At 45.4% G+C, this 24,762-nt stretch overlaps 1 protein-coding gene across 2 annotated transcripts in view; it reads right to left on the bottom strand.

Annotated features, from left to right (window-relative positions):
- LRRK1 (leucine rich repeat kinase 1) overlaps positions 1-24,762 on the bottom strand; it is a 74,824-nt gene that overhangs the window by 30,954 nt on the left and 19,108 nt on the right. For both annotated transcript variants that reach the window (XM_059858645.1, XM_059858646.1), the window contains exons 3-16: positions 22,988-23,151; positions 21,901-22,072; positions 19,420-19,599; positions 18,656-18,804; positions 13,812-14,038; positions 13,204-13,331; positions 12,903-13,066; positions 12,064-12,201; positions 8,363-8,475; positions 7,192-7,268; positions 3,847-3,976; positions 3,200-3,312; positions 2,185-2,399; positions 60-224 (exon numbers count right to left, since the gene is read on the bottom strand). In XM_059858645.1, the coding sequence (XP_059714628.1) occupies positions 60-224; positions 2,185-2,399; positions 3,200-3,312; positions 3,847-3,976; positions 7,192-7,268; positions 8,363-8,475; positions 12,064-12,201; positions 12,903-13,066; positions 13,204-13,331; positions 13,812-14,038; positions 18,656-18,804; positions 19,420-19,599; positions 21,901-22,072; positions 22,988-23,151 (2,135 nt within the window). The remainder of the gene's footprint in view (positions 1-59; positions 225-2,184; positions 2,400-3,199; positions 3,313-3,846; positions 3,977-7,191; positions 7,269-8,362; positions 8,476-12,063; positions 12,202-12,902; positions 13,067-13,203; positions 13,332-13,811; positions 14,039-18,655; positions 18,805-19,419; positions 19,600-21,900; positions 22,073-22,987; positions 23,152-24,762) is intronic.

Raw genomic sequence — 24,762 nt, 5'->3', positions numbered from 1 at the left:
TGCGTGCTGAGCTGCTGCTTGATAAATAGATATCCCAGAGCCCACCAGTGACTTCTTACCTCAATGTTCAGCAACCAGAACTGTAAGTTTGCCACAGCTTCTTCCCCCAGTGCCAAGTTCCAGACCACTATGTACAATGCTTTGTCTGTGAAGAAACACTGATTGACTGTAGACATGCTCGCTGGGCCTCCGATATCCCAGACATTGAACTCCACTGAATCAACCTACTTAGACAAAGAGAAGTGTTCAAATCAAACCGTGGCAGTAAATCACTGGGAGATAATAGCTGAAGTATAAACCTACGCCTGCATAATGTATGACACAAGAAGGGGTTCAATGTCCTAATTGTGCCTCCAGGAAAGATAAATCAACAAGCAATTGTTAAGCATGGCTACCACTTCCCCACAGGAAATCAAGACTAATTACTTGCTGCTAAAACGATAGAGGTGCCCTTGATGCTGGTAAAACTCCAGTTAATGCTGTGGATCCTCCAGTCCAAACAAGGGTCTCATTCTGAGCCCTGCATTTCACTGCATCTGTAATAGAAACTGTTTCATCCTTGCCCCTGCCACAAGACCATTGAAGCTGCTTATCTGCCACTGCTGTGGGGAACAGGAAACCCCTGCTGAAATCACTTCCACTGAGCTCAGACCAAGCTGAGCCAAGCAGAAGGGAGATGCTCAGGAGATGGGAAGCTTCTCAGGCCTTCCACAAACACCTCCTACATGTTGCTCCCAGGCTTCTGACGTCTGTGCCACGCTAGAGATGGGCCAGAATCACAGTTGCTGTGAATCAGACTCACTGATTTCTGGGGGAATGCTTAAATGGAGGCCTCTCCAGTTCTGGCTCTCTTCCCAGTATCCCTGCAGTATTCCTCTGTGCAGCCCCATGACAGCACTAAGAGGGAGCCTGGCTCTCTGCTTCAATGGCATTCAGGCTCCCAGTTGCAGCAGGAAGTACCTGCATATCTGAGAAGATCTGTCCCTAAATCACTTGGCCCTGGAGAGTCAAAAACCCTGAGACTGAACACAAAACCAAACCTTCCTCCTCAGAGGAAGCCCCCATCCTCAGAGCAGCACATAACCCCCAGTGGGCTCTGTTTAGGGGGCTGGGGCCAAGTACTGACTGATCCCATGTGGAAGTTACCCTATCAGAGTTCAGCCAGGAGCTCAGCATCTCAGCAGGGCTCTGATTCTGTGCAATCCATGTGAAGTCTCCAGAAAACAGCTGGAAGAACTTCCAGTTGTTGAAACCAAGCCCTAACCAGCACAAGGACTGCTTTGTTCATCCAAAAGACCTTCAGCTGTGAGTGTGTGTGTGGACAGACAGACTCAGAGATAGAGATAAAAGCCCGTTCATTGTCTTGATTCCACTCCAGGTCCCTGGTGCTGTCTACACTTTTATTTTATTCAATTGCTCCTCAACACAAAATGCACAAATCCTTCTCCCACCAAAGTCTACCCTTCAAGGAGTCAGCCTGTGTTGCTCTTTTCTTTCTGTCTCTGGCTGGCACTCTTTGCTGTGGAACAGCTGAACTCAGCAGGCTCCTTTCCCCTTTCCAAAACAGTCTGGTGGTCATGGCTCTCATGTGGGAATGGGGAGTGATGTGTTTGCACCCCCTCAGCTCTCATAAGACCTCCGGACAAATTCTGCATCCTCTAATTCCTGGGCTACTCTGCAGGCAGTGGACAGGGCCAACTACAAATGCTTTGATTAAATCGACACTCTCCAAATGACTTCAGTATGACACACTCCATGGATGAGCCACCTGAGATTTGGGTGCTTAAGATACACCTTAGACATCCCTGGATCATGTCTTCCACCCACATCCCCCCCCAGGTATCAATGAAGTCCAGCTTTAGGTACTGATGTCCCAAATGAAAGCCCAATCTGCTGCAGAGAAGCTGATTTAAAGCACTCTCTCAAAATCAGTGTCCACTCGAGGTGGGAGAGGCAGAATTTTAGCCTAGCCAACACACAGCTCTCTTTAGAACACAGTCAGGAAAACAGAACTGCCCTCTAGTTCTGGAAATGAAACAGAATTGCAACGGGTCTAAAGCCACATCCCACTTGTGAGGCAATGGAAACTGCTCTTTGCAAAAGGACAAATCCAAATTTCAGCCCACGGGACCCTGCAGGGCTCCCACATCCCACCAGGCCTGCAGACCTCCGGCCGCTTTTCACCTTCGCCTTGTGCCCCACGGGCTTGGGCAGCTCCCACTTGGTTGTGCGGATGGTGGCCTCGCTGTGCATCATCTGGGGCACCTTCCCTGTCTGCAGGATCTCCACCAGCGTGGACTTGCCCTGCCGGGGGGGCCCGATGACGATCATCTTCATCAGCTTGCACTTCTCTGCCCGCCGCAGCTGCGCTCGTAAATACGCCAGCACCGTCTTGGGGCCTGTGAGCGGGACACAACGGGGTGGGCACTGCAGCCAGCAGCACCCAGGGACAGCACAAACCCCACTCTGCACACACACATGGGGCCTGGGAACTCCTGCTTCCCCTGCAGGCTGGCTGTGGGCTGAGAATAAACAAAGAAACCTCCAGCGGACAAACCTGAGACAGAGACCCCAGGAAAAGGTCACTGCTCGGAGGCTCCACAATGGAGCACTGTAAGGAGAAACAAATGCTGGGGCTCCTGTGCTTCAGAAGCTGAAAGGAAACATAAAATACTAATTCAGTATTGGAAAATACTCAGTTTTTCCCTCTGCTTTTATGCTTCCAGTTAAAGTGAGATTGAGGTTTCAACAGTATACTGCTGGAGTGGGAATAATTCCTAATAACTTTGTTCTCACAGGATTTTCTGATTAAAATACAAAAAAAAAAAAAAAAAAAAAAGACAGCATTGTAATAGATCCAAAAACCTAGCAGCTCACAATAAAGTCACTTCAATGGAACTGTGACTGCTGATCCTAAACACTTGAGTCTTTAGAGAGACCATCTAAATATCCTAAAATATCCACATTCAGGAAGCAAGCCACAGAATTTATGCATATTGCAAATGAAATACTGCATACAGCCAGAGCTTAGCACTGATTATCAAATTTGTAAATACAAGTAGGAAGTTTCCCTGTGCAATTCCAGTTAACCCCACAGGGCTCAGCATTCACTGTCTGTTCCTGCTCTTGACCATTAAAAGGAAGAGATTTTATTGCATGTTCAGTCAATTTAATAAAGAATACACAGCATCAGCCTTACCCTCTTTTCTGATCTCTGCAGGAACGTTACTGATATTTAGTTCCTCGATATCCAGCTGCCAGAGATTAGCCAGCTGTCCAAGTTCTGGAGGAAGCTCTCGGATACCAGGGTTACTGTACAAAAACAAATAAATCTACCAACAACCAGGCTTTGTGTGTAAGTAGCTGCTCTCATGGACTCTCAGATTACGCTATTCTACCCTTGCAGAAATCTTCCATTAACATTTTAATAAGACTACTCAGCACTTTAATAGCAATTTCCATCCTAAAAGTGATGTATAACCTCGATTTATCCTCTGAGGCAGACAAATGTAATCATCTTTGCTGGATAGTTGAGGAAATAAAGGCAAAGATGATGAGTTATTGAATGTAGCACTACAGAAACTGACAGCAAAAAGCCAGAATGAACTAGAGGCACATTAGATTCCCAGGCCTGTGTTCAAAGCATTAGATCATCTTCCCTAACTCAAACGACCAGCCTCCTCCTTATCTAAAGCAAACCATGGGCACAGCTCTAACAAGGGGCTGACTATTCCCAGCTTTCTGACTTCAAAAGCACTGGACATCTGGGGTGGGGCTCCACAGAAGACTGGTCACTAAAACAACATGGATATAACACTGCAAAGCTTTTCCATGACATGGACTTACTTTCCTAAATAAAGCTCTGTTAAACCTTTCAGGAGGCAAACGGACGGCGGGACAGAGTCCAGCTGATTGTCGTTCAGATAAAGAACCTCCAGAGAATCACTCAGAAATGCTGGAAACTCCAAAAAAGGACCTGGAACGAGACAGGACACAAAATGCACCTTTAAAAAAAGAAACAACAAAACAGGCATCAAGGCTCTGAACCAAGAGCTTCACCAGAACTTTGCGGGCAGGACATGAGGTCATGTCCATTGGCAGGGGCCACCACCAAGCAAGAGCAGAAAAGCAAATGGCCTTCAGTGACAATCAAACATCAGTGTTCACACCTCAATGTCCTAAAGTCACAGTGCTGGAAGGTGACAGTGTCCAGGACTTATGGGGTGCCGAGGGAAGAACTCCAAGTCGCCAAAAAAGATCAGGGGACGAGTGGCACCTTGTCTCCTGCTGTTGAATACACGATAATTTCTTGTGAACTGCCCCTACTGCAGCCTAACAGCTGGCACTGAGAGGGCATCCCACAGGCACAACTGATTCTTAACACGGCACTGAAAGGGCACACCCAGGGCACAGCTGGTTCTCAATGTGTTTTTTCCATATTACCTGAGAAAAGCCAGTCAGAATTTATGTTCAGGCCCCCACACTGCATCCCACAGCAATTTATGGTGGATCAAAGTCAGTAACAACAGAGAAGAAAACCCAGACTGGAGCTGAGAGACTGACCTATGCTGTCTCCAAAACATGCTAGTGTTTGAGAGGAGGACTCAGGGAACTTCCTCCATGCCTGAGGAGCACCTTGTGTATTTTGGGAGCAACCCAAGCAGTAGGAGCATCAACTGCATGGCTGAGTTGCTGTTGCTGGAGAGGTTCTAACAAAGGGAAGCTCTTCAACTCCCAAAGAGCACCATTTCACTCCAGAAATGGCACCTGGCATAGTGGCACAAAAAGCTGCCATGGTTGTGTTGCTGTATTGAGGTTTGACATTTATCTACCAAAGAGCATCCTGAAATGAAGGAAAACCAGGCAGGTTTGGAGTCTGATTAGGAAAGTACAACCAGCACCATCTGCTGCCTCCATGGTCAATCAAAGCAACTCCCTGAGAGGCAAGACTCTCCCTTCCTGAGGGATGGGACAGTTCCACTTCCCCCAAGATCTTCATTTACAGAAAAGATGTGAGGAACTGTAATTAGACTTAGTCAAAAAGAGGAAAAAAAACTGGAAGAGGTTTTCTCAGGAGAAAACTCCCCAGTTCTAATATTAACAGCACTTCCAGCCTGAGCTGTGATCAGAAAAGGAGAAAGATGGAGTCTGCAGGGGTGTTTCATATACGTGACAGGACTGTCTGGTGTGGGCAGTGTCACAGTCTACCTTTTGAGTTTTCAAACTGAAAAATCGTCTTTGGGATTATTTTAGGAGAACAGCAGGCTTATTCAGGGATGCAATTCACTTCCTTTCTGGCTCATCGCTGAACCTTGCATTGTTGCTCCTCAGTAGGTACCTGGGCACAGACAGATTTAGTTCCTCTTGAACATGTAGGGGCAAACTCCTAAAATAGCAGCAATACTCTGAATTCACCAAAGAGTCCCAGGTGGAAAGGAGTGTACTATATTGGAAGCAAGCTCGAGGTGTTTATGAATTGTAATTATTTATTCATGAGTTATTTATGATTTCTCTGGCTTCAGCTCAAATTTTCTTTTAAAGAACTGTATAAAAATTAAAACAAATCCCATCTTGAAAATGTATTTTTGGATGAATAAACGCTACCAACACCTCACATGTATGTGCAAGAAGTTATTCTGAGACTTATCAATCAAGTATAGTGAGCACCATAAATTATTCTCTTTAAATAACCTAGACTTAAGTAAACAGCTTTGTTGGTAAATCATATGAAAACCTGTCCACCCCCACCTCACCAGGAGACTTCTGTGAGCAGCTGATGTACTCCAGCTTCTGTTTTCTCTTGCTGTTTAAATTCTTGGCCACATCCTCTCATCTCACCAAGCTACACTTGGCAGAGGAACAGAGAGAAAAGGATGAGCTGGCTTTGCTCTGTCTCTGCGGCTGCTCACCCGTGGCACCAGCCAGGTGGGCTGCTCTGTGCCCCCTGCTACCTGAGGCCACCTGAGGCAGCTCCAGGTTGCAGCAGGGTGTAAAGTAGCTGTTCAAATGTCACTGCTGCAGAGCCCATCCTCTCCTGCTTTCTGCAGGGAGTGATGCTGGGTTTGCAGCATGTAGAGATTTCCATTAGGGCAGCAATTCCCTTTTAGAGCTGGTTGTAGCTGCCTTTGCCTGCTGCTCCTGCCCTTCTCTCCCCTTTGGGAAATGCTGCTGCAGCACTTCACAGCAAAGCTCTGAGGATATGTCAGCCTCCACAGATCCACAAGGCTCACACTCCTTTACCAGCTGCTCCATAGTCCAACAATGTCACAGCCATTCCATTTCCACTTCCTGCCTGTGAAACAGCACAGACCAAGCTCTTCTCCCCCAGGGAGGAACACACACCTCACCCAGCACAGCAGCCTCCACTGCCACGGACAGGAAAACGAGGCAGGATCAGTCTGGCCCAGAGGTCCAGGTAGAGCCTCTGCCTCCCAGCGGAGCCAGCTGGAGGTGAGGATCTCCAGCCCTAACCTACAGCTATGGCTGCACATGGTTCATTTAGCAATTTCACCTCAGTCACAGTTTTCAGGGGAACTGAGGGAAGGATTTGCTGCAGGAGGGCCTCCTCCTCCCACGAGCAGTCCAGAGCTGCTGCAATGTGTGTCAGGACGACGCTGGCTCTGTCCCACCTGTGACTGGCAAGGAATGTTTAGAGCCAGGCATTCTGTGGGCAGCCAGAACGAGAAAACTCCCCAGGTGCTTTAAAATAAAACAACAAACAAAAGAAATGCAGATGAATCCCACAGAGAGCAGGAAGCAGTGCAATATCTTCTGATACCCCTTGGTTCTCTCTGGGATTTCACGTGCTTTTCATCAGCTCTGCCCCAAACTGAGGGTGCAAATCACAGGCAGGGGAGAATGTGCCATTTATAAAGTCAGCAACAGTACTGAGTCACAGGGATAATTGTGGGTTAATTTCCTTTCAACATGCCACTGAGCACTCTGACTAAAAGGCATAACCTTCACGAAAGAGCAAAATAAACAGGTTTCACACCATTTTTCTATATTGGTGGTACCAACCAGCTGCATCTTTTCTTTAGAAACACTTTATCTGAACATATTTCCTCTTAATGAAATGCAGTTGCACTTTAAGTTGCAGAGGAATTTACTCTGCTTTCCCTCCAGCCAAACTGCAGATTCCTGCTGCTTCCCAGCTCACCTGGCATTGCCAGCACTCGCTGTGTGCCTTACCTGCCTCGGGGCCACCACGCACCCTGTTCTTGGTGGTGAAAAAGGGGATCCTCTTCGTTTTAAACCCCTCATCGCTCCTGTGGGCCAAACAAAACAGGGAGGACTCGTGGGGAAAAGATCTTGGAAAGGTGCTGAGCCTGACCATGCTCACAGCTCTACAGGATCCCACCTGCTCTGGAGAGATGGGAGTGAAACCCGCTGTGCAATCAGACTTCACCAACACTTGTCCAGCCCAGTGGTTTTCTCCTGGCAAATCAACAGAGCTCCTCAAGGCAGCTCTCCCAGCTCCCAGGGCAGGAGCACTTGACCCCTGGCTTTATGGGTGTCAGGGTTAAGTGGTTGTCAAACAGCAGATTGGAGATGTTTCACCAGAAGTGCTGGAGAACTGACCTGCTGCCACTGCCCGCCCTCCCCAGGGAGACTCGGAGAAGATGACCCTCCAGCATGACTCTGGAAATGCACTGGGACATTCAAAAAGCAGTAATTTGTCTTTTGCAACTGACACAGAAACTCCTAAGGACTCCAAAACTGTGTTGGACAGGCACCCAAATGAGAAGATATCAGCATGACACAATTCAGTGCAATTTTGGAGATGATAAAGGACCTTAAACTCTCTTTGTTAAACATCTCTATTGGAATTTCTAAACAGAAGAACGTCACTCATTTATTGGACGATCTTATTAACATCAGCCTTAGAATCACAGAATCTTAGGCTGGAAATCTCTGTGAACTTGCAGCTGGTTATACTTCCATTTAAAAAACAAAGACTTTTCATTTTTTCCATAACAATACTCCCACACTAACTAATAACTGCAGTCCAGCCAGATGGTTTATGGTTAAGATATGCTCCCCACAAACCTGTATTTGTAGTGATGAACTACACAGTGGGCTGAAGAAATTCCTACATGCTCAGAAATTAAACTGCCATTATCAACAATCTATCCACTTAATAAATGATACAGTGTGCTAAATGCCCAAAGAATTCAGCAAAGGATAATTCATCACTGTCACAGACACACAATGTACTTGGGGACATGGTATGTGGGTATCAATGCCTTCTATGCAGGTGATTAATTCTCTCCTGACACCCTTTGTGTTACACGAGGCATTGGGTTTGCTATTATTTCTTCAGCTTTTGTTTTCTTAGCCAAAACTTGAAAGCAACACTTACTTCCCAAGCTGGTTTTTTGAAAGATCCAGGGACTTAAGTTGTTTGCAATTCCACTTATCCTGCGAAGGCAACGTAACTAACTGATTTCCCAGCAGCTTCAAGGACACCAAAGCCTAGGAGAGGAATAGCCTGGAGTTAGGGAGCACCAAACACACAGAAAAAGCTTTTTAAGCGTGGCTATTAAATAACAGAAACACGAAGAAAGTACATCTTATTCATCAGAACATCCTGTCCGTGCTGCCCAGCATGCAAACATTTCCTCCCTGTCCCCAGCAAGTTCTGCACGGAGCAGCACCACTCACTCCAGGGAGATTATTGCTCCACTTGCTGACAGATGCACTTGGAAACAGCCCATGCAAGAGGACATCTTACTTTTTTAGTGAGGAAACCTTTCCAAGTGGGAAAGAACAGTCTGATTTACCAACACAGGATGCCACGTAAGGACTACAATTATATGTAATAAATGTGTGTGTCTGCACAGAGTGGGCTTACCCCTGCAGTGCATGCACAAAATCAAGGTGCAAAACATGAACCACTTCACACAAGGAAAGGTTTTGATTGCTTTTTATGACATCTGTATTAAAATGGACGGGACTTGTATTCACTTTCTGAGATTTAGACAAGTTACACATCTCCTTTTTTTTCTCCCCTCCCAGCAGAGACAGAAATTTTAAAAACAAGTGAAACTGATTGAGACCATACAGTTAACACCACACAGATAGGACTCAGCTGGAAATACCAAGTTAAACACAAGATCTCCTTTGAATTTAACTGAAATATAAAAGAAAAAAAATGCAGTTCCCATTCAGCTTTGTAAAGTTTATGCTTTTCCATCTGCCCTTAATAATGTTGAGGCTCAAATGATCATTTTCATTTGGCTGAAAATCCAATTTTCCACTGAAAAACAGTGCTGTCTGTAGAGTTTCCAACCAGGTTTATCCAGCAAGTCCCCCCACCATGAAAAAATGAGATAGAGCAGAATGTCAGCTGAATTATCTCCTGCCAGAAGTACAGCAATATTAATGAATCATACCCCATGGAAATCATGTTTTACCAGCAGAGACTTCAGTGTCAAGTGTGTTAAATGTTTTATGTGCTCCACGTTCATACAGAAGGTTTATGCCCCTTTTCATCGAGCAGGATTACCAGGGTCTCACAAAGCAGTTTGTTGGCCTTCCTCCCCTTTTTTAGATTGGAAAAATATGAGGTGTCCATGTGACATAAGTGATGGACAAGCAGCAGTGGCTGGAATGGGAATTACCGGGCAAAACACTCCCTCTAGTGATGGAGAGGGGCAGAGCTGGGCTGTGCTGGGATTTTGGGGAGGTGAAGGGAATACAGAACTGCAGACAGAGTGAGCCACCCAAGGAAGGGGAGAACTGGAAAACTGAGAACTGACAGCCAATGCTTTTACCACCATTCGTGCTCCCCTGGGAGGAGGGCCCAGCCTGCCCTTGGCTCCTGGCGTGGGGCTCTCTCCAAGTGTCAGCATGGGGCTGTGCAAGGACAATGCCTCAGACTTCTCCCCAAAACACCCCTGGGCAGGGGGAGGGAGCAGAGGGAGGCTGCATGTCCTAGAATTAGCACAAACTGTGCTCTGGGGGCTCTAACTGGGGTGTTTCTTTTTCAGTCACGGTGTCTGTGTGCCCCCAGACACTGAGCAAGGCCACTCTCCAGGGAGCTGAGAGCCTGGGCAGCTTCTCTCCAGTGGTTCTGTGCATGGGGGAAATCAGTGACTGTCAGCTGGCTGTGGTTCTTCATGACTGAAACTCTGGAGATCTCTAGTCCTTTTAAATTGCCTCTTGTCTCTAATTTCTCCATTTTTACTGCCTTTCAGTGTGAGAATGGGGGCCTCCAGAAGGGACACCATGGCAGTGGCAGACAAACTTCCTTCACAGCTGCTGCCACAGCATGCAAAAGGGTGTGAGATGACACCTGAGTGAAGGGACTGAAGCACCAGATTAAGGTGCCTCAGTCAGGTCATGATGTGGGAAAGCTGACCAGAGTCTAACCTGAATTGTTCCACCCAGAGGGGGCCAGGTGTCTCCAGGAGAAGCAAAGTATGGAGAAGCCAGGTAGTCTGGAGAACTAGGAGATGGCTTGGTTGGTTCCTTTAGAAGGCAACAGCCAGGAAAGCTGAGGAGGTTTCTGTTTCTCTCAACACCACACTTCTGGAGTACACATGGTATTAAGGACTGAGCTGGTCCCAGTCTTGAGATTCCTCTGCAAACCATGCAAAGGCCAGTGATAAACTACACTGCACTGCAGCTACAGTGACAAATGGCTGTCCCATGACATGTGCTTTCAAGTCACAGGCCTCCTCTGCTGTCTGCTTTTCCTAGGGAGAAAACAGTTCACTGCTGTTCCTACATAAAAATAATACATTATCTGTAGGAACACTTCATTTCCCATTTTTCCCCCTTCCCACATCTGCTTCTGGAGAGGGCTGGAGCATGAGCACAGACCTGTTCACCCACACCAACTCTACAATCAAGGAGTAACCCAAGCCAGGGCTCCTCCAGGTGTGGGGTTTCCCCTTCTATTGCTCACCACACTCTGGCCCTCAGGGCACTGAAAATATTTTATATTTATTTCTTTTATGAATAAAATGCTGAAGATATACAGACAAGAACTGACACTATTTAGGGGAGCCAAGGCTCACTAACTTTGAAAACATCAGCAAAGATTGTGCTGAGGTCTCTCCCCTTGCATCCTCTGAGCAGCATGACCTACAAATTGTGCCCTGGAAGCACCATCTAGTGTTTAATATCTGCCATGGTGGCTCCCACCGCCTGGGATGGCTCTCAATGCATTCAGAAAAACCAACTTTTGGAGACAATAGTCCATAGGATTTGTTCTGTTTCAGGAGAAATGCCAGCTGGAAACAAACAGCCACTAGAGAGCAAAGCCAAATGTGCTGGGATGACTGGAAAGAACTGAGGGAATTCAACCCTCTTGTTCCAGCAGGAGTAAAAGGCACCTTTGCAGCAGATCCTGAGATCAGGACTGGACATGGAAATGAACCATCACTTCTGCATCCTTCCCACAGGGGCCAGCAGGGAAAAGCATGGAACTTCTGCCCAGATTCACCTGTTTCTCTCTCCACAACCCAGAGTTTCACAATCTTGCAGGGAAGCTTGGAGGAAACCCCAAGTTCTGCTTGGTTTCACGACAACACCACGTGAAAGCAGAAATTCTGAAGAATTTGACATAAACCCATGGATCTGTGGTGTCCACAGGAAAGAATTATTTAATCTACAACCTTTAAGATTACAGAGGTCCCAGGCAGCACTGTTCAGGGCATTCAAACATGCTATTTTCAGCACAGAAAGACTAACTCCTAATTACACAACACTTTTTTTAAGAAAAAGCACAACTATTTGTGAGTGTACTTGAGTACATCAATAATTCAATGGCTGGAGCTTGGAGCTACAATGCAGGGCTTGTCTTCCAAACTGTGCTCCCAAATTCTGCAAACCACAGACATCCAGAGAGTTCTCAGAAGACCTGTGTCAGAAACTGGATACATTTCACTGGATGAGGGCCTGAATGTGGTGATTCAGGGGGTGACAGCCTGCTCAGGGGCTCTCTGCAACTGCACCAGTTCAAACCAGCACGAGGGCTCCTACCTTACCCAGGCAGCCAGTCTGAGGTCTGAGTCAGTATTAGGAAAAATAATGTGAGGAAGAAATGACACTTACCTCAAGCTGGAAGAGTCCTGCTGGAACTTCCTTCAGTGAATTCTCAGAAAAATCCACTTCTCTCAGGTGGTTTTTCCAGAACACAGTCAATGCATCAGGTAGGAATTCCAGTGCATTTCTAGATGCTTTACAACATTTCTGGAAAACATAAAAAGCCCCACACTTACAGGGTAGTAATCACCTCTTTAAATAATGTGGTAGATCAGCTGTCACATGTCAAAAGCTTTAATAAATTAATTCTAGGTGGTCTCTTTAGATACCTTGATCTAGATAAATTATTGGGCATTCAGGCACATAGGGTTTGCTAAGGACATGCACTCAACTGCTGGTCAAATTTCTTGGTGGGCAAAAAGTATTCCAAAAATAATTTTGAAAACCACCCACCCCCATTTGCTTTTCAACCACAAACAAACACTTCCCCAAAGGATACTGTTACCCTGATGTCCCTGTAAAAATGAAGAATAAAGTCACAGTGATGGGTGTGGATACAGATGTCCTAGTTTGCCATGGCTTTGGGCAAAGTTACCCCTGGTGAAAGTTGGGCGTTTTGTAAAATGATCCTAACAATACTTCTGCTCAGAGGAACCACAGAGAAAATGAATACATCCATGTAAGACACATTTCTAAAACTTTTCCACCACTGCCATCAACATGGTGAGAACAGGGTGGAATCTCAGAAAGACTGGATCTGAAACCCATAAACCAAATTTGGCAGGGGCACTGCTACAGAAGAGCCTTTTAAGCATCTGACAGCTTTTTAAGCATCACAGTCGATTTTCTTTTTGCATTGTTTCAACAGTATTTTCAGCCTCTGACTTTGTCAGAGCAGTTCAACTTACCAGGGGGCAGGCCCAGGGGTCTGGAAACACTTTCAGCTGATTTCTGGAAACATTCAGTATGTTTAGGGACTTGAAGCAGTATAGAAAAACCGTTGGAAGTTCCACCAACCTGTTGTCAGAGACATCAAACTCCTGCAGCTTCCTTAAACCAATCCAATTAGTTGCTGGAAAACATGAAACATTGTGGCCTTGGTATAAGCATGAGAGCTTTTAAGTCATTTAAAGCCATTATTTTAACATTTTGGGGTTCTTCCCTACAGCCCAGCCTTGAAATACAAGCCCAACACCGGACTGTACGTACTGTTTTCCTCGTCAAACAACTTCTCCAGAGAGTTTTTGGAAGCAATGAGTTTTTTAAGGTTTTTAAGGTGTAGGAATCCAGTAGGGAGAGTGGAGAGCCTGTTGCTGGATACATCGACCTCGAGTAACCTGGGAGTACAGAACAATCTCAGTCAGGCATCAGTAAAACACTAGCAAAGCCACAGACATCTGTTTTACCAGGACAGCTTTGGTTCTGAATGAAAGCAGCTGAAGTGTGCCTCACAAGGCAAAGCATAAAACCCTAATTAGAAAATTAACCCTTCCAGGGAGCAGGGAGAGGTGCTTTGGATAGACAGCAAGTCAAATAATTGGTATCAGCCAGTAAATGTCACTCTGAGCCAGCTTAGAGGAGTGGGGCTCACCAGAGCTGGAGAAAAGCAGAGGCAACATGAGACAATACAGGAATAGAAGTTCCCACAACTGTCCTGACAACAAACTTGGAAACACTGAGAATGCAGAGGGGCAAATCCTAAGCTAAACCTTGCAGACCAAGAAGCTCCTGCAATGTGCTCTCCCCTTACACAGTCTCCCTTGAGCCCAGTTTGAGCCTGCTCTCCCTGCAGGCTCAGCTTTGTGGGGAGCACACACCTTGTACAAATGATCTCATCAGAGGACTGCACACTGGGTAACTCTGTCAGCTGGTTGTCAGCCAGGCTGAGCTTCCTCAGGTTGATCAGCCCCCATGGGATCACGGAGGGGAGGGACACCAGGCAGTTGGCAGAGAGATCAAGCTCAGTTATCTGACAGGAGATATCGATCAGCCAGTCTAGATCCACCCAGGGCAGTTTGAGGTTTGACCAGTTCACACACAAAGCCTGCATGTGTCAGACAGAGAAGAGAAAACCACATTAGTGAAATCCCAGTTGGTCTCAGCCCGTGCTACACCACTGGGAATCTGGCAGAGCAGAGCACAGGCCATAAACATTTTGCTCACTTTCCAATCTGCTTCTAGGAATTAAACTGACTCAGAGATGAAATCATGCCTGGATATCAGCAGCCCTCCTGTATCTGCTCCAGGATTTCACTCCAAAGACCAAGAGCAAGCTCAGGCAGGGGACCTGGACCTCTTCACAAGTCCATATTATTCAGCATGGACAGAAGAAAGTGTGAACACGTAGTTTTCATCAATGCAAGGAAACAACCCAAGGCTTCATTTTCAAGATCACCTCATTGCATTCCAATCCTTGTCCTGAAATGCACATTTTAAAAATTATATTCCCAAAATGTTTTCATAAACTCGTTGGTTTTGACTTAACTCATCCCAGAACCAGCCTCAGTGGAGTGACTGTTAATTCTCCACCAGGAGGCAGCAAGAACCCGACAGCAAATTTAATTTGCTTTCCGGTGCCCAGTATTTAGCTCTTTGGACTTTTAACCCCAAATTTAGAATTAAAAGGAATGTGTTTGGGAAAAGGAGAGAAAGAAAAGGGAAACAAAGGCCTATCTCAAATGCTTATTTGAGACTCAGGACTGGTCATGTAGATCAGACAGTTCAAATGTTTTGGAGAATGGAACAAAGGGTAAGTACAAACAGATGCACTTTTTAGATATGGACAGTAGTTGTACTTAGTGTAGACACTGTGCCTTTCAAACCTTCACTTGTGATGTCTCAGGACAGCCCTGCAAATATGAATGGAAATATTAGGCCCATTGTGCCTCTGGGGAAACCAAGGCAGGGAGCTCCAGCTGTTTGTTCAAAGCTACATCCACTGCCAAGCCACAAGGCACCCCTGTAAAACACAGCAAGCCAGCAGCAACAAGAAATCAAATTCAGCAAAGTCTCCACTGCTACTGCAAAGTGCACAGCACCCAACGGGAGCTGCACTGCAAAGCTTTCACTCTCACACCAAACATATCCTGCTTTACTGCCAGATTTCCCATTCTGCATATTTAACAGCTTCCTGCTTAGAAACTCTGGTTTTAAATTCAGTATGCAGTTTTCTGAACTTTTCTCTCACCTGTAACACGTACCACAAATCCCTTGGCTTAGGGAAAAAGTACTTGTCCTTGAGTACACCAAACAGTGCAGCAATAATACAACCTTACAGCCTTCCTTTAGGGGCTGCAAGCAGGACCTTGTGTCTGTGCTGCAGACTGATAAACCATCTCTACTTTGCATTTAGAATGCTGTGTATCATTTCCCTCAAAAATGCAGAGGCATGGCCTCAGGGGATTTAATGTGATAAGGAGATACCTGTAGAATGCAGATAGTGACTTCTCAAACCACAGACAAGATTGTGAAATCCAGAACCTGCTACCAGTGCTGTGGGCTGGTGTCCTGTATCCAAGGCAGCTTTCTGAATCCCAGCAATCAGTGCCCTCCTTCCCATGGAGAGACAAGGACTGACAGTGTCTCTGCAAACTGGAGGACCAGCCAAACCCCTCTATCTGATTTAGAGACAGGGGACCAAATTCAGCTGGCACCACTCACCTGGAAGCAGTAGAGTCACCTTAGGGGTTTGGTTGGCTCAGGACTCTCAGTAAAAAAGGTAATTAAGTGAAAGAAATCCCGACAGCACTGCCACAAAGAGGGGGTTTACTCCCAACTCATACTCCACCATCTGCATTGTTTTCCCAGAAAAACTGCTTCTCTGATGCCAAAGGTCCGTGATGCCAAACTCACAGAGCTCAGGGCTCAGCCCAACCCTCCTCAGTTTGGGGCTGGTGGTGAACTCTGGGCCAAACCAGGGACAGAGCTCAGAGGATGTTAGCTCAGGGCTGACTGCAGGCAGCTCACTGCTCTTGAGAAGGCCAAGGAAAACCTCTGCAGACTCCCCTCTCCTGCCAAAGGAAGAATTTCTCAATACAAGCCCTGAAGACAAATTGAAATCTTCTACTGCAGCAATGTCAGGGGATGCACTGAGGCAAAGGACTGGAAATTGTGCAGGAGCAAGAAACCCCGCTGCTCTTGGGCAAAGGATCAACTGTAAATATGAAAAATATTTACTTAAATCTGAGGCTGTCTGGTAAGGTGATTAAGAGAGGCTGTTGTGCATTTCTCCTAAATGATGTGACGTGCTCCAGAACCTCACTCCTGCTGTAGATGGGATAATCTGAGGACAGGGATCTGCTCCCTCCATCAACAACCCTGCTCTGAATCTTGTGTGGGACTGCTGCAGGGCTCTGTGCTGCTGGTGATGTAAGTGAGATTACCAGGATAAAGAAATGAGAGGAGGATCCCACACACACACACATACATTTGTATGCTTGAATATAAAACTATTGGTAAAATATTTCCTATGGAAAATACAGCAGACAAAGCTCTTCTCTGGCCTGTAATGGAAAAATTAAATATATCTCAGACTGCTCACACTGGAAAGTTACATTTATCTCCCTGCTGACTACATCTATTGAAGTTTGGAATCTGTGCCTGGTCTCTTCATTGCAAAGGCTCTCTTTGGCACTTGTTACCTGTTCCTGTAAAAATGGACCACTTCCCCTCTTTAGCAAAGCTGTGGTTTGCTGTGGGTATAAATTTATGCCAGGAAAGAACACAAAAAGGAGAAACAGATATTAGAAAAATGAGATGTAACTCCTGTTGCCTGAGAAAGGGCAGCTGTGCTGGGTGCAAAGGCTGTCTGGAAGCTGTGGCAGCCAAAAGCAGCTCTCAGGCACATTTTGTGCATAGCTCTGCATTCACTGCTGTGAAATCAATTGGAGCTCAGCTGTGCTCGAGTGGTTCCACTCAGAGATAGCACAGAAGGACAAACCCTTCTGAAGTTCTGGGCTCACTCTGAAATGACCAGCGCTTGGTTTGCCCTCCCTGTCCAAGGGGAGAACTTTGTGACATCCAGTCTGGCTGCCACACACGTCCCAGTCTCCACACAGCCCAGTTTTGCTTCCTCCCAGTGCAAAATCCATCTCAGGATGAGCCCTCTGAGACAAGAAGAAAGCACAGAGGCAGTTTGTCTGCAGCTGCCACAAAGTAGTGCTTTAAAAAGTTATCAGGGTGTGGGAGTGTCACTTCCCAAAGATCTGAGCTCTGCAGACAAACTAGGACAGATCCTCCCGAATCTGCCCCAGTCTGCCAAAATGAATTCAAAGAGAAAGCATTAAATAAGCAAACATATTAAAAATAAACAGCTACTAGGAGAATCAAGGTCAAGATTCTGTGCTTTTTCTCTGCTTTTTTTCTTTTTCTTTCTTTTTCAACCAGGCCCTTCTGGCAATTAGCTGATGTCTGAAGACTGCTCTCTTCTTTGCTCAGGGTGTGACAACAGCAAAGCTGAGTCATTTTTATAGCAGCTAAGTTAAATATTGCCAGCAAATTCACATAGAAAACAGACCTCTTCCCTGTGATTCAAACATTTATTCCAAGCTTATTCAAGCTGAATTATCCAGTTGGATTTCTGTTTTTCTTCTTAAAGCCATTTTATCAACCTATATCCATATCTAGAATTCAGATTCCTTTTGATTATCTGTCAACAAAATTAAGAGTAGAACAAAGAGGGCTCTAAATCTACTGACTGAACCTAAAGGAGTCAAGCTCACGTATGTGGCCTAACACCCAGGCTATTAACAGGAACAGTGAGAGGATTCTGGCAGAAAAACAGAGAATGGAGAAGTTTGTAAAGCTACTAAAACCTCTCTCCTTATTTCTACTTAACATCAAAGCAGAACCAAAAGCCTGCAATGCTACAAGCTGAGCAGACAGATACTCAACTGGATTGATGAGGGACATCTTTTCACTGCAAATTTTTTGTGGCCTGATGAAAACTGTAAGCATTGAAAGCTCAAGGATCTGATGCTCCTATTCAGTGAGTTAAACTACATGTTGAGGGGGAAAAATTCAAAATGCCTGGTAATAAGTTGCTGGAGAACAGTATAAATAATACAAAATATGGTGTGTTCCCCCACAAAGTAGTAACAATACCAGCGTGAGACACTTCTTTACTGCTGAGAATCTGAAGCAGGGAAGATATTATTGCTTTGCTAATGGCTCCTTGTTAACAAAAAGCCACCCAAGCCCATTTTTACCTGCACTGTCTGACACAGAAGGGTTCCCATGCTCAGCTCTGTGCCATGCCAGCCCTTGGGGACACCACAGAGCTGGTGCCATCACTCTGCAACCAGGGGCACAACAGGAACCTAAAGGGAGTGATGGCCTTAGGGCACAGAGGGAATCTGTACTAGAAGCATCCCAGCTTCTTCTCTGGAAGGCTTTGAGCCCAAAGTTGGTGTTTCCTGCCCCCAGCATACCCTGGCTCACATGATGGTGTTTAAATTGCCCCATAGAAGCTGCTGCTGTGACCTGCACAGTGATGCCATTCAAAGCCTTGATGTTTCACACCCTGTAATTCAGCACCAAAGCCACTTGCACGGTTTATTGAGGAGAAGAATCAGCAGCCACACGGCATGCAAAGACAATTATCAACTACTAACATGATGCCCCTTCAAAAAACATTTCCTCAGGCAGATAAATGGTTACTTACTGTTTTTGCTGGAGCACTACCTGGTAGTGGGGCTGTCTCAATGAAATACTTCCTCAGAAGGTGTTTGCTGGATTCAGGACTGTCCATCAGGATGTAGGAACAAAAGAAAGCTCCATTCCGCAACAAAAACACGGCTACATCTTCATTCCCTTGGGAGAAAAGCAGATTGTTTGCTCCCTTCACCTCAGGTAAATGAACCAGCAGGGAGCTGAACAGAAATCCTGGGAAATAACCACTTCTGAAAAAAAAAACAACTGTGGGGGTGTGCAAAAAGGAAACTGAACTGTGTAAAGGCTGTTTCCTCCAGTGGCAGGACTCAGTTTGGTCAAACTGAGACAGCAAAGACACTGTGCAAAAGTGCTGGCCCAGGCTCTTTCTTTTTTCTCTTTTTTCCCATCTTATTAAACTACGCACACAGCTGTGCTTTGAAGTGCAAATTATTCAGCCTAAATCAAGCATGTGTGCCAGAGTGTCCATAACAATAATGCTTTTACTTGCAAGGACTCTGGTTTTTAAGGGTCTTTTCCCTAGGAGTTTATAGAGGAAAGTTCAGCCTCTCAGCATTTACAGCAATCTAACTTCCCAAGGCCCTGACTCCAATCTGACTGAGTCGACAGATTCAGAGCCAATTTTACTTTAATTCATCCTGCTGAAAATCCAACTCCAGACAAGCCATGGATACCATCCTGTGTGTGAAGAGCTCAGCCCATTCTTTGAAGCCCTGGCAGGAAAGGGGCAGAATGTGGAAGCATGCAAACACACACCTGCCTTTATAGCAGCGTAGAGGGGCAGGCGGATGAGGACGGGGAATTCGTTCCTCCTGACTGCACAGCTCTCTGGGTCAGCACTGTAGGCACGGATCAGGAGCTTGACAATGTCCAAATGGCCCTGCTGGCAGGCTATGGCCAGCATCCAGTTCAGGAGCTGCTGGCAAGTATTAGGACCTACCAAAAACACACAAAATGTGACTTAGCTGGTGCCACTGGGCTGTGATGTGCGAGGAATGCCCGTGGATAATGGCTGTGCAAAGGGGTTTGTGACAGGGTGAAGCTCCTGAGGACAAAAGGAACAGGTTATACTGCAAAAGTGTGTCAGAGAAGGGTCCTAAGCTGGTCAGGCACAAAGTTTTCAGCTTTGCTTAACTGTTCTTCTTTACCCACCCAGCTAATGGGTGAAATTTTTTGCCTGTCCCTGACATAAGCCTTCATAAGGCAGCAACAGTTCTGCTAAAACACCAGCAGATAAATAAACATCTGACCCCAAACAGGGATGATCAGGACTGTCTTTGCATCCAGATCCAAACAGACATTGGATCCAAACATCCAAGATTGGCCACCTCTTCCAAGATCATGAGAGAGGACACAAAGAATGGGGAAAACCAGGTAAACTTTCATGTTATTGGATGAATAAAACGAAAATAAATGCTTCAGTCAACAAAAAAGGAATTGTTTCAGCTTGTTTTTGCAGCAACCTGGAAGTTTTGTCTCCCACAAAAACTTTCATTTCCCCTTCAGATATTTCATTTCAGGTCAACTCTTTACTATTAATTCATAGTAAAGTCAGACAAACGTCATTTAAGGCTAAAAACCAAAACACTACGTTCTGATTTTTGCATGAATTTGCTGATGTTTTAGTCATTCTCAAACTGGGGCTTTTTTCAGAAATAACGTTTTCCTGTAGAACACCACTTTTCTCTAGGTGTGCCTAATTCTGGACATGTAACTAAATGCCCAGGACAGAATTATTTCTGCTAACAATAAGCAGTCCCCAAATCTCCCCTGATTCCCTGTAATGCCTCCATATCCTTTACAAATTCACATCCTCTCTGAAACACTTACTGGAACATCCACAAGCCCAAGTTTTACATGTCAAGGCTTTTTTGCAGCTTATCCATGTGGAAATTACATCTCTCTTTGCATTCTTAACAACTCCACTAAATCCCTCACCCTCCTGCTACAAAAAACGGGCTCCACTTAAGCTGTAAGCCACAAGTAGTTCTCACTGTTCCAGGGAGAATCACTGCAGTGCAACAGCCAAATTGCAAATTTAGGCAATTTATACCTAAGCCCTGTGATTGGTTTCTGTGTAACTTCCCAAAAAAACAGTTGGAATGTCCTGCATAAAAATTTCTGAAAGCTGCTGTTTGTACAGAGCTCCTCCCCTGACCCCCCTGAAACAAGAGCTGGAGGGAATTTGGTCACTTCTAAACTGAGCTAAGTTTCCAGAAACTACTTAAGTCACTTTTCATTACTCAGTGTATTATATTAATATAATTTAATTTTTCTACTAGGTTACTCAGCTTCCTTTCTGGCTGAAGCAAATATTACATTTAATTGCATCCCCCAAACTGCAACATTTATTTTGCTTACCAATGCTCCAACAGGACACCAAATAAGCAGGTTTCCCAACAGGTTATTCCTGTTCTCAGTGGGGCCATTGGCAACTATTTAGTCCCAGTGAGGAGCTAGAGCTATATTCAGGCTAAATATTGCAGAAGCCAGCTTAGCTCTTGTGTTACTGCAGTGTCTGAGGTCAAGGATTTGCCCCAGATGTTCTGCAGGACCTCTGGACCCCAAATGCATGGAAGATCCCAGGGAGAAGAAGCTGCCAAGCTCATAGAACACTGAGAGAGCAACAGGGACCCAAACACAGCTCCTGGTCCTGAGTCAGAGTTCTGCCCCTGCCCTCACTGCTGCCTTAGGAGCAGCAGTGTCTGAGTCAAAAAGATGTCTCTGCTCCAAAAAAATTACTATAATAAAACTTGAGTAACATGTAATTATTATTCTAAAGAAGGAATTCCCCTGAAAGTCAAAACAAAATGTCAAGCAGAGAACAGAGTGGGTGTCAGCTGAGCACCCAAAGTGTCCCTGACCAGTCAGGCCACTCTGCCAGCACCACTGAGACTGTTGGATCAGCAGTGGGATGATGCTGCAACCTGAAAATCCCCTAATCTCCCTGTAGGGTGTGGGATGTTACCCAGCTGTGAGGCCTGACAGGAATGAACTGTCTCAATGGCATCTTCCTCCACTTCCAGTCTGCAAACATGGAAAATTTTTCTGTATGTGTTTCTCTTCCCCAGGGTGGAAGTCTCCTTCAAGCACAGCAGAGATCTGATCCTGCACGCACTTTCCCATGACTAAACCCCTCCCTTTCCAAGGAATGCCAAAAAACCCAAATGCCTGCTTGGAACTGTAGCACTCAGCTCCTGAAAAACTCGAGGAGAGGCAGGGTCAGCCAGGGCTTACCACGCAGGGAATCCAGCAGCTCCTTCACAATGTCCTTGTGCCCAAAATACGCCGCCACCACCGCTGCATTGTCATCGTTAGGCTCTGTTGGTAACACCACCAACGCCTCCTTCAGCAGGTACCTCACTGCCTGCAGATCCCCATATGCTGCTGCAATGCCTAAAAGCTGACACTGGTGAAGGAAACACAGCAGAAGAAACTCTCTGTTAAAGGCAGCAGGCAGAGAAAGATCATTTCTAGAGCTGTATGGGTTTATTTGTGCCCACGCCAAGGCATGTCTACTGTCGCCGTGGTTAATTGGGAATGTCATAAACACTAGTGGCCATTGTAATCATTGTTGATAAATTTATTATGTTAATTTGTTGGGGTTTGTATTTTAGTTTTTTGTATGGTTTTTCACATAATTTGTTGGGGTTTGTATTTTAGTTTTTTGTATGGTTTTTCATGTAAGTGCCTGAGGCACAGAACAGTGAGTATACACCCATTTTTCATGGACCAACAGAAAAAGCATTTGCACAGCTCAGCTGCAAAATGCAGTATTACCTGTTTTGGAGATGGCCACTGTGACTGGACTTGACATGCAGGGACCCTCCCAAAACACTCACATCAGCTCTGCACAAAGAGCAGGCTCAAAAGGAAGGCTCTGAAGGCAGAGCAGTGCAGAAGCTGGCACAGAGTTTGTGATAAAATTCCACACACATGCAGCAAAATCTTCCCAAGGGCCATTAACCATCTTTGCACTGATGGGGGAATACATTTTTTGCTAAGTCTATAAACTGCTTCCTTTTTACGGGGAAAAATGCATTTCCCTGTTTTGGTGACCACAGCAGCAGCACCCCTCCTCACACAGCCTGTGCTCCTACAGACACTGCTCCCTATGGTCTGCATCATCTTCCTGATCTGTGTTTTCAAGGGCAAACTTGTGTCCCTGAGCATGTTCCTGCAGAGCCCCACACAACCAGCCATGCCTGGGACCCACACCTCCAAATGGATTTTCTCCATGAGAAAACGACAGAAGACAGCAGCATCTTGAAATTTTGGCATCTTTGCCAATAAAATCTGAGAGAGAGCTGGAACCCAACCCAACCTTTTCCACTTGTAGTGCAGTCTCCTCACAGGACAACCTAATCAACTCTTGGGCCTTGCTGGTGTCCCCAGCTTTGTAGGCGTCCTGGATGCTTTCTGTCACAGGGGTCTGGGTGACGGAGACCTCGCCACTTGTGGACTGTTTGCCACCCATGTCCACAGTTCCTGCAGGGAAAACAGCAAAGAGAAGTCAGGGAGAAGTGCCTGCTCATTACCCATGCACAGCTGCAACATCAGTGAACCCTGGGAATAAAAGAAGTTGGTGATTTTCAGTGGAATTATTTACTGCATGCAATTTAAAATAAGAGCCTGATAAAAGAAAGTGATAAATGTTAAAGTTCCCAACAGGGACACGAAACTGAGAGGGACAGAGTTCCCCCATGGCTCCCAGAGGTGGTTTCCAAAGGAAGGTGTGGAAGCTCACACACGTGGACACATGAACCCTTCATCTGCCTGGCACTCTCCTCCTCCTGCTCAGGAACCAGGGAAGAGAAGGAATTGTGTGGGACTGGTACCTGCAGGAATTCTGACAAAGTCAGGAATCTGAAAGACAAATCTGGTATTTCTGGCCTTGCTTTAGCCACACTTCACTCCTGACAACAGCCTGATAAAATCCCACTGTCCTCCAGCATTTTCAACCAGAATTTTAGGCACCTCTACAAGTGTGAAATAAAATAAATTGGAAATATTTACTCTGGTGAAAAAAAAAAAAAAAAAGTAAAAGGAGATTTTTGCAAGATGCCCAGTGTCACCTTAATCAATTCTAGAGAATCTCCTAGACCAGACTTTCTTTTCCTAAATGGTGCTGGGAGCCAGAAGAGCTTTTAAGTGTCAGAGATTAAAAGCTGCAGCCATTAGAGAAGATGCTTTGGTGGGTGGCTAATGAGGCAGGCAGGAAGTCTCACACCCAACCATTCCCCAACTACCAGTACAGGGAAAGCTGCATTAAAGTCACTAAAATACAAGATGCTTTCAGGTCTACTCCTGAACAACAACCAAGAGAGAGGAAAAAATTTTCCACTTGAAAACAAAATGGTTCAACATCATGAATTATTATTGCTTATTTACAACTGGTTAAATACAGCACTTAAGCCCACAGTTCTTCACATGTATTAACAAGGATTTATTTATTTTTAAAATAGACATATATGTCATGCAGGGCCTAGTTTAATGCAGCCTGGAAAGAGAAGTAAATCTGGAGCAATCTATAACTGTCAGTAAATATCTTTGAATAATGCAGCCTGAATCACCAGTCGTTCTGACTAACACTTCTCATCAATTATTTAAACGAAGCTCAAATCACTCAGACATCGGAGATGGCTCCAGAGGTTGGTGCCATTAAAAGTGTGCCCTCACCAATAACCTTTCCCAGATGATGCAGAACCTGTGAAGGACAAGGAGCAGAAATCAAGGCCCATGAAAGTGGGATTAAATTACAGCACAATAAACAGCATCTCAGAGTTCACACTCATGGGTGTAGTGCTTCCATAATTCTGTAATTTTAGGGAGTACATGAGAAAAGAAATTCTTCCTGCATTTGGTTCACTCTTTTAAAGCAGACCACACACCTATAAGGGATCACTAAAAATAAAACATATGATTTAATTTTCATTTTCATGGACATCTAAGATAGGAAAAAAATATTCTTAGGCAAGTATGTTTAAAGGATGACAGAAAGGAGAACTTCAGAGCAAAGTAGTTCTCCAGTCAAAACAACTCAGAACTAGACTAAGAAAATTCAAGAAGTACAGATCCAAGCAAACACTGCAGTTACTG

This window comes from Haemorhous mexicanus, chromosome 13, assembly GCF_027477595.1.
Source record: "Haemorhous mexicanus isolate bHaeMex1 chromosome 13, bHaeMex1.pri, whole genome shotgun sequence".
Lineage (NCBI taxonomy): Eukaryota > Metazoa > Chordata > Aves > Passeriformes > Fringillidae > Haemorhous > Haemorhous mexicanus.
This window is presented reverse-complemented; position numbering and strand designations above follow the sequence as displayed.